Source organism: Fragaria vesca, linkage group LG5, assembly GCF_000184155.1.
Source record: "Fragaria vesca subsp. vesca linkage group LG5, FraVesHawaii_1.0, whole genome shotgun sequence".
NCBI lineage: Eukaryota > Viridiplantae > Streptophyta > Magnoliopsida > Rosales > Rosaceae > Fragaria > Fragaria vesca.
The window spans coordinates 18,194,375-18,205,055 of NC_020495.1; the positions used below are offsets into that span (position 1 = coordinate 18,194,375).

Below are 10,681 nucleotides of genomic sequence, written 5' to 3' on the forward strand. Positions count from 1 at the left end.
GAGAGAGAGGGAGGGAGGGGAGAAAATAAAATTTTTGACAGAGTTGGGAGATCTGTCATATTTGACAGATTTGCTTGAGATGTCAAATCCACATAGGATTGACAGATCTCTTGGAGTGGGGTTGCTGTCATTTCTTGCCGTTGGATTGTCCATCTGGCAAAAGACATCTCCATTGGAGATGCTCTTAAGTCCCTATAGATTTGTCAAACAGCATCGATAACCAAATATGTATCCGAAAAAATTGAATACATGCTATATTTCAAATTTGGGCTCTAAGTTTCCAACGATGTACCAAATCATGTTTCTGCACCCTACCGATAGCTTAAGATGTCATATGCAATGTAGACACCAACAATGGATTCACATAAGTGCAAACTGCTCAGTGTTTCATAAGTTAGACCCTTTTACTGCTTGCAAATATGGAGATATTTTAAAAAGGACTTCAAGATCAAATCAAATATTTTCTTTCCATTCCTCAAAATTTGATTGTCATGTAGTAATGTTAAGAACAGGGGTGGCGGTTTAAAATCCATCCAACCACTCCTACTCCTCTTATATCAAGGAGTAAAAGACAAGAAAAATACAGAGTCCTCTCTTCAGTACAGACCAAATGTAGCTAAATTTCATTAGAAGAATAGTTCAGCATTTTTCTGAAGGGTAATTAGATAAATATTTGCTACCAAGAATTTGCATATGACAATGTTGTGATCCAATGGGATAACCACCAAATTAAAATTCATCATATCCAATTGTGGATTCATTTCACATAATAAAATAGAAACGGGGATAAATTTTTCAAAGAAAACTTGCTAGCATACTAGATGCAACTTGGTGTGCTTGTGGCAAGGAAAAGTAGTGCATACCTGTCATTTTTGCCAAACCCAAAGCGTGCACCAAAATAGAATGCAACAGCAAGCAACCATGAATCGCTGTGAACTGCAACCAGCGACAACCAGTCCTTCTCCGCCATGCCATCTCTAGCAAAGTTTATACCTAGCGCTGGTTCAGGAAGCTCAGGAGGCACCTCCTCAACAGGAAGATTAACTTCCCATGCCTCAGTTGGCAGTCCATATAAACACAGATTCTCCTTATCTATAAGCACAACACTTGTGTCATACACATAATAAAAACAAAATAGAAACGCCATACCACATGAAATACAACTCGTTTACATACTTTACAACTCCAAAAACAGAAGGTACAAAATCACTAAACAATGAAACAACTCATAATTAAACTGGCTCAAAATCTTAGTACATTAAAATATTAAAAAAAATAAAGAAAAGCTTCAAAAGAATAGGACAAACTTTATGCTTGCGCTAGTGGCACAGCAATAAGGAGGATTCTCTAAAAATAATGAAACCAAAGAAAAATATATAAGAAACGATTTTAGAAACATAAGAGACCACTATAGCAGGAGTCTCAAGAGGTAGGAAATTTGAGCTTAATCCTCTAATTCATTGCGTCGACTAACTAGAAAATTGTGTACATTCAAACAAATCAATCAAGATACCAATAGAAACAAGATAAATCAACCATTGTGACACCGAAATGACCCAGAAAACTCGGCATTTAGCTTTGAAAGAGGTTAATTTTGAATTAGAAAAAGAGAAGCACATGAACAGATAAGAGCAAAAGAGAAGAGAAGACCCACCAGGATCGCACTGCTGGTAAAACTTCTGAACGTCTGTAAAGCAAAAGCAAGCCGTGAGAAAACGAAATCAAGTAAGCAAGAAAAATGGGGGAAAAGGCGAAGGAGCGAACCGGTGGTGAGGGCCTTAATCAAGCCGGCGCGACGGCCTCTGAAGTCGCTGAAGACTTCCTCCACAGTTCGTGGTGCCGGGTGCTGCGGTAAACCCTCCATTCTCTCTCTGGTTTCTAGGGTTCAATCTCAATCCGAATGTCGACAAGTGATGGCTGCGCGGAGGGTCAGAGGGAGGAGGGCATGGCGGAGATGCAATTGAATTGTGGGGGAATTGGGAAATTAGGGTTTGTTAGTTGGGTGAATTGGGGATTTCAATTGTGAATTGTGATTGGAAACAATTGGAAGCATAAAGAATAGAAATGTTATGTTGAGCAGAAGAAGAAGAAGAGAGGGGGGAGGAGATGGATTTAAAGGAAAGGGTTGAGATATGAAACAGCTCTCTCTCTCTCTCTCTCTCTCTCTCTCTCTCTCTAGCTCGCTCTCTAGGGGTTTTACTTTCCTAATCGCCCCCTTTTATATTTTTTTTTTTTTTCTTTTCTGTTCTGGTCTGATCGATAATGCGGCTAAGGCATTGTGGCACACAGGCATTGCTAACGTCCCCCTCTTAAATTCATAATTAGTGAAATACGAGACTAGTGTATGTTGTGAGAAAACAAACATGTATCGTTATGTTTAAGAAAACACATTATGTGTCTTTGTCACAGTAAATTATGAGAAAATATTATAAAATTAGTGATATGTTTCGGGAGAAATTATTGAGAGAATAATAGATAGTAAAGAGAATAAAGAATCATCATCTTATTCATTGATATAAACTCTTCTTATATAAGGATTACATAGCACCATAATATGTTGTACAAGGAAACATATCTTTGATATCCTATTTCTATATAGAATCGTGATTTCTTGTTTGACTAGCATTAGACCAAGGCATACACGTGGAATATTCCTGCAACACTCCTCCTTGTGTCACACGTCTTCATGTTGATGGATGTATACCGTGTTGCCTTGTTCAAACTTTGTCAAGTAACAAAAACCATGTGGGAATAACTAAACTTTGGTCGAAGGACAAAAAAGTAAAACGCACCAACTACTTCATTGAGAACTCAATCATATGATGCTTCCCTTGATAAATAACTTGATCAGAGAGACTTCATAACTTTCGCATTCCAATTCTCTTCACATGCTTCTTGAAAGTAGATTTAGGCAAAGACTTAAATAAGTCCACCATGTATAATGATTAATTTTAACCAAACACATACATGAACAACTTCATGTTTGAGCAATAATCTCTGCATGAGACATGCGGTACACACAATCCAAAATAGTACTGGGATTGATACTACACAATCCAAATTAACATCTGGATTGATACGACACAACCCGGATCCAAAACTCTCTTAGTCTTGGGATTTTCCTGCAAATTTCACAAATGCAAGCATAGAATAGAGATGAAGAAAGGAGGAAATGATTTTATCCCCCGAGTTATTCAAACTTTGAAATAACTTTTATATAGAAGCTTACTTGCTAGTTTACTAAATAAACTTTGTTTATAGGAACATTTTGTAATTTTCGTGCTTAATTCCACGTGTGTGCTATCGATCTTAAAGCGAGATTGCATAAAGTGTCGATATAGACGTCACACACAAAAGCAACAGCTTTTGGATGAACCCACTTGGTTCTGTAGTCTTTCCGAAGCTATCAACCAAAAAAACAATTTAACAAGTGATTAGGAACTCACTAATTTAACTAAATATGAAACCAAATGCGTATTGTTTTATATATATGAAGCGAGCAGAAATTTAGGATATTATAACTAAGATGAGAGGTTAAGATTGCTTAGTTTTCTTTCTTGAAATGATGGTTTGGTCAAACAAGAAGACAAAGACCAACTTAACGACTTTGGTTGCCCAATAATGCAAGGAACAGGTCAACCGGTGGTTGATCACTCCAAATCCTCTTGCTTCAATCAAGTCGAGACAATCCTCCATCTCATTCGCAGTGAGCATGGTGAAACTAGGGCTGTGCGTTGATGGTGTAGACACACGGCATGGAAGAATTAGGTTTTTTTTTTTTTTTCGGGTTCTAGGGTTTTTGGCTATCAACTTAGGGTTAGAGCAAAGTGCATATGATAACGTGTTTCAGGAGGAATTATTGAGAGAATGATAGATAATAAAAAGAATAGAGAATCATCATCTTAGGATTTGTATTTTGAGGGGTGGGGGATTTTTGCTAGCAATCATGCGGAAAGCAGTTTCTAATCCATTCTGATTGCATTTTTGTATTTTCTGTTTTGAAATGCTAATAAAAGATAATAGCCTGTTTTTGAGTTTGCACTGCTCTGTTGTCTCAAAATCATCAGTAAAATGAGTCTTCGCTTAATTGTATTTCAGACAAAGAGTCCCCTAGTGTCATGATCGATTAATCATGTGCTTGTATCAAACATAATTCTTGAATTATGAATGTAATGTGTGCATGTGACGCTTCTGATTTCCCATAAAATGCTTATGGTTCACTTGATATCTTATTTAGGGCGTAAGTTTCCATATGTCTTGTATGAATCGTTTGAATTGAACCAATGTAGTTGTCTGCTTTGTTTTCGTTGTTCGACAGCATGAAAGATTTGTTTTTCGCTCGAATTTGACTTATTTATTTGATAAGCTTTTTACGTCGTGTAGATAAGGCGTCTGATTCGCCTAACCTTTAAGGTTGTCTAGTTAGAGCCACTGCCCAAGATGTTGTTAGGGAACGTCATCGCTTGGATATAAGGCAACAATATGGTTCCTTAATTAGCGAGAACAAGTAACTCATCGTTTGAGTGTCTTCCTGATCGTCAAATAGTAGATCATGTTTGTGGGAAGATGCCTAGCAAATTTATCTGTAACCTTGTTCCACTACCAGGACAAGCACTTTAGCCGACGAAAAAGTTTCGTCGGCCTGTTAGCTTAATTCGTCGGCTAAGATCTTAGCCGACGAACCTGGAAAAGGTCGTCGGCGATGACTTTAGCCGACGAAAAAAGAAGACGTCGTCGGCTATAGTCCCACAGTTTAGCCGACGAAAAAAATATCGTCGGTTTTTTTCCCAGACTTTAGCCGACGAAACAATAAGATATTCGTCGGCTAAAGTGTGTAATAAAAAATAAAAAAAATAACTATAGCCGACGAAATGTAGTCTGTTTCGTCGGCTAAACCTTATAAAAAATTTTAAAAAAAAACTATAGCCGACGAAATATAGTATGTTTCGTCGGCTAAACCTTATAAAAAAATTAAAAAAAAACTATAGCCGACGAAACATCCCATAATTCGTCGGCTAAACCTTATAAAAAATTAAAAAATACTATAGCCGACGAATATAGTATTTAAATATCGTCGGCCAAAGTTGCTGGTTTTTGAAAAAAAAAAACTGCAGAAACTTTCGGCTACCTCCAATCACCACCAAAATTTGACAGAATCTTCCTCTCAACATTTCGAACAACTTTCTAGAAGAAGTCAAAGCCCAATTCTAAACCTAAACAGGTCAATTGAATCAAAATATAAAAATCCTCAATTTTAAACCCTAAAAACTTCAAATCTTCGATTCTCCTCACACACACCGAATCGAGCTACCAAATTCTAGGGGAATGTAATACTAATCAAACTCAACTTATCCATATATAGAACTCACCAAATGGTGACCTGAGGAAGGAGAAATTCGATCAACACCGAATCCAAACCGACGGAGTTTTGGAGCTCGATTTATCCCTCACGACGGCGCCACTCGATGCACCACCTGTCCATCAATGAAGTAGAGACAACGGCGAAGCTTTTGGGACAAGTGTGGCGGTCTCCGATTGCTTGACGGTGGAGCTAGGCAGTGAAGAAAATCCGGAACTTTTTCTGATTTTCTGACTTCTTACTATCCACCTCCGGTAAAACTTCTATATAAAGAACTTTACCCTACGAAATTCTTTATTTTCGTCGGTTAAACTCTTTTTAAAATTTTGGTTGACCGCCAAAAAATTTTGGTTGAAAATTTTGAAAATTTTGAAAATTTTTCAACTTTAGCCGACGACTTTTCATATATTTTCGTCGGCTAAAGTCCATTGAAAATTTTCCTCTAAATTTGGTTTACCCGCCAAAAATTTTTGAAAATTTTTCGACCTTAGCCGACGACTTTTTTAATATCTCATCGGCTAAAGTCTATAAATTCACGAAAACGCTCATATCTCCCTCTATATTACGTAGTTTGGTCAAACCTTCCACACGAAAAACTTTCACGTAGATGAGACGCAACCGCCTATATAAAAATTTTAAGACATTTACCTTCCGACGATAGGGCTCCCCATAAGGAATAATAACTGTAAATAGGGTTGACCGCTACTATCGGCACCGAGACGTTACCCGATTTATATGATTTTTGAACCATAGCCGTATTTCACCATTCTGAACACATCTTATTTCACGAGATTTTTGAAAATTTTGCATCCTATGTAGAGTTGGTTCACAAAGTCGTATAACCTACTAAACAAGTTATACAACATTAGTAGACACGTTGTGATTCTGATGACTAAAATTCAAAAACCAAAATTCGACCGTCAGATATGATCATTATGACGAAAGATGTCTATGGTAAAAAATTCAACTGGATCCGACAACGTTAAGGGCTCGATCGAAACGGTCAACCCTAATCCATCGTCACTTATCACACGAAAACGCTCATATCTCCCTCTATATTACGTAGTTTGGTCAAACCTTCCACACGAAAAACTCTCACGTAGATGAGACGCAACTGCCATATAAAAAATTTTGAGACATTTACCTTCCGACGATAGGGCTCCCCATACGGGAATAATAACGGTAAATAGTACACGTGATTCCGATGACTAAAATTACAAACCAAAATTCGACCGTCCAGACTATGATCCAGTTACTAACGAAAGATGTCTATGGTAAAAAATTCAACTGGATTCGACAACGTTAAGGGCTCGATCGAAACGGTCAACTCTAATTTGGAGAGTTGAAAACTGCATTTTGAAGCCCTAAACGGACTCGGATGGCCATATGTCATGGCAAAGCAATGAGTTTGACTCGTAGGGCCGTTACGCTTCCGGAAAGGTATCACAATAGTCAATCGGACATCAAACGCCAAATCTGCAGCATAGTGAATAATAAGAGTAAATTGCATTGACCGCAACTATGGGCATTGAGACTTTACTGGAATACTGTGATTTTTCAACCGTAGACGTATTTCACCATTCTGGTCATATCTTATTTCACGACTTTTTTGCGTTTCAAGGTTCTACGTATAGTTTTTTTTTCCCAGATGAGTTGTTGTCTAGATCTGCAAATATAAGGCACTTTAGTCGGCTAAAGTTCACAGACTATAGCCGATGAAAAAAATTATTCAGATGACGAAATTTTAATTTCGTCGGCTAAAGTTGACCATAGCCGACGAAAATTTTAAATTAGCCGACGAAGGGAAATTTCGTCACTTTAGCCGACGAAAAAATAATTTGTCGGCCTGGTTTTTTATTTTCGTCTGCTAAAACCTTTCTTCTGGTAGTGTTTGGTAGTTCCGTCTTCCTGAAACGCTGGCATTTCTACCTCTGAAGGAAAAGGAATCTATTATTTGTCATGCCAATGATACTGTAATTTTTCAGTCGCAGATCCGTGCGGGCTTGAAACTTCCTTTGGCTCCTGAAGTTCATTGTGCCATAACAGAATTGGGAGCAGCTATTGGTCAGATATGCCCTATCACTCTGAAAGTAATCCATTTGATATGTCTGATTTGGAAGTTAGCGGGCTTAATTGTTCCTTCTTGCGCCAAGATTCTTTATTTCTTCGCTTTCAAATATTCTCAGAGAGATCAGTGCCGAGGGACTGTTTACTTGACGTCGCGAGATCCAAGCTCTCGTAGGTTGCTTGATGTCCCTGGTTTTGGTTCTTCCTAGAGTTCGGGTGCCTTTGTTGCAGTATATGGTTGGGAAAAAGATGTGAACTTTGCTTCTCGATACCGCATAGGTCTTGAAGTGTCACGTACTTTCCATGTCGCAAGCAGGCATCATTTGTAATTTTGCTTTAACTCTTGTGGCTTCTCATTCGATGTTTCCTAACGCCTGTACCTTTATGCAAATCTCGATATTCCGATCACATCTGATTGGGAACTCTGCCGTTGCAAAAGAATTGTTACAATGGTCAAAGAGTTTGGAAAGCTTAATTTCCCGCATATATCTTCTTTATCTCCATGAAGTGGGTTGAAGAATTCATGAGTTAATCATCAGAGACAACACCAAGGCACATAATTACAAATATATGGCAACCTACTTGAGGGCATGACCTGAAACCCAACACTAATGGAGCTTTTCTACCTCAACCAACACTAGGTGAAATTAGAGGTGTGGTTAGAAACTACAATGGAGTAGTGGTGGCAACATTTCAATATGTTGTTCAATACGCTAGTTCGACAATGCATGTTGAGTTATTAACTTATTTGCTATCCTAGCTGAGTTGTATTTTGTATGGTAACATTATGCTTGAACAATCCTTATTTAATTTACCAAAAAAAAAAATCCTTATTGAAACTCATATCTCAATTACTGTTCTTACTAAACATAGAATTATAATTGAAGACATCCAACGCTTAGGAAGCTTGCCACAAATGAAGTTGTTATTTTGCGCCTCGAACATGCAACAAGGTTGCACATAGGCAAGCCATGTTAGCTAACTTATCTTTTGAAATAGCAATGTAATGGTTGGGTGAACCAAACATCTGAAATCTCTCTCTTATTTGGCAATGTAAATACATGATTTCAACCATTCAACCGATTTTGTTTGTGAAATTTATTTTTTAGTGAAATGATCTTTATTAATTAATTCAGCACGGTTAAATTGATGAATTTACAATATTAAATGTATGCAAATAGGAGAGCATTCTGATGCACACATACATTCAGACAAGTATTTCTCCTAAGAAAGATCCATATTTTTTAAAGTCTTTATTGAAATAAAAGGGGAATATGAGCTATGTGAGTATATACATATGTGTGTCTATATTTTTATTTTTTAATATTTTTTGGATAAGTGGGTAATATATTGGAGAGGTAAAGAGATTTTTTTTTCTTCTCATTTTTCATTGGGTGCGTCTATTGCCACCCCACAAACCATTTTGCTCAACCCACATTCTCTTCACACCTCACATATAATTTTAATTGTAAGTCTACTTTGTTCACCCATTAATAATACCTAAAAAACCCTTTTCTCAATTCTACTTTGTTCATTGTACATTCTCTTCATATATTTTGTCAAATTCAGATTTGCTAAGAGTGCGGCTATTGAGACCTCCGAATTTACTCAATATACCTCTTATTCTCTCTACACCTCCCTTTTACTTTTTAATATAAGCATTTTCTCACTATACCTTATTTCAAATTCCTAACATAACCTTAATTATTTATGGATTAAATTCAGTTTGCCTCCTCGTACTTTAGGTCAATAATCAGTTTGGTCCTATATATTTTTTTTAATAACATTGGTCCTTGAAGTTCTATTTCACATCAGTTTAGTCCAATTTTTGAATTGTCCTCCTTACCATGACGTCATGCGTTGAGTTGTCTGCGACACAAGGGCCCAATTTCTGACTTAAAAGGGCAGAATAGTCATTTTATCATATTATGGTCTTCAAATAATTTTGCACTGTGGTGCATATAAACCTGCTGGCGGTGGTGGCTGGCCGGCCCCGAAAGAATGGCATCCTCATCACTCAAATCCGCAACAACCTAATGTAGGCCTCCCTAGGGCTCATCTCAAGCTCGGAGATGAGCCGATCGATCTTGTTGATCACCAGGCACGGCGTGAGCTTCTCGATCCAAGCCTGGCGGAGGACGGCGTGCGTCTGGATGTGGACGCCCTCAACGGCTTCGACGAGGATCAACGTGCCGTTGCTGAGGCGCGTGGCGGTGGTGAGTTCACTGCAGAAGTCCATGTGGACGGCGTGCGCTGGAAGCTCGAAGAACACTGTCGCCGGAAGACCTTGACATGAACCCAGAAAAACAGAGGAAAAGGGATTTCTGAGTTAGGGCTTCATTCAGGTAGGTAAGACACCGAAATGAAGAGGAGGGAGAGGTAAAGAAGATTCTCATCGGCGTTGGCCGAATCGATGACCGGAGCAGTGGGTTTCGCCGGAAAACGACATGCGGAGAAAAGGGAGTTTTCAGATTATGCTTCAATTTGAAGAACAAAAGACATAGAAAGATAGAGGAGAGAAAGGAGAACAAGATACTACCAGTCGCCACCGGAGGGGATGCTGGATTTCGCCAGAAATTGGTGAACTCAATGGAGCACTCACGATTTCGATCTCCACCGATTCTGGTTGCACATGTGATCTATCGGCTGGGCTAGAATGAAGAGATGAAGAGGATCATTTCGGTGGTGGTCTTGCTGTCTGAGGTGGCCGGAACCGGAGATGAAGGAGACAGCCGGAGAAGGAGGGAGAGAAGTCTGAGCTCGGGTCAACACCGAGTGTAGGCTTTCCCTATGTCAACCTATCTCATTTCCTTAAATACCCAAATATGATAAAATGACTATTTTACCCTTTTAAGTCAGAAACTGGGTCCTTGTGTTGCGGACAACTCAATGCATGACGTCATGGTAAGGAGGACAATTCAAAAATTGGACTAAACTGATGTGAAATAGAACTTCAAGGACCAACGCTATTAAAAAAAAAGATATGGGACTAAACTGATTATTGACGTAAAGTACGAGAGGGCAAACTGAATTTAATCCATTATTTATTGATATATATTTCAATTAAATACTTACTTTACCTCTTATTCACTCAATAAATCTCTCATTCTTTGTTTTTTTTCTTACCTTTTTGTTTTTGAACATCCATTCTCCCTATCTTCATTTGTTGATTATTTTTTTCATGCAAGAAAATGTTTTATCATGAACTATTCTATATATCTTTCTAAATTTTGTTTTTCTCTTTTGTACGTGTTA

General features: G+C 38.1%; 1 protein-coding gene across 1 annotated transcript in view; it reads right to left on the reverse strand.

Moving 5' to 3' along the window:
* Positions 1-2,174, reverse strand: part of LOC101294760 (PHD finger protein Alfin1-like) — a 5,350-nt gene extending 3,176 nt beyond the window's left edge. Inside the window, exons 1-3 of the mRNA XM_004299991.1 lie at positions 1,765-2,174; positions 1,655-1,687; positions 864-1,092 (exon numbers count right to left, since the gene is read on the reverse strand). Coding sequence (XP_004300039.1) covers positions 864-1,092; positions 1,655-1,687; positions 1,765-1,864 — 362 coding nt within the window. The 5' untranslated portion in view covers positions 1,865-2,174. The remainder of the gene's footprint in view (positions 1-863; positions 1,093-1,654; positions 1,688-1,764) is intronic.
* Between the last annotated feature and the right edge of the window lie 8,507 nt (positions 2,175-10,681).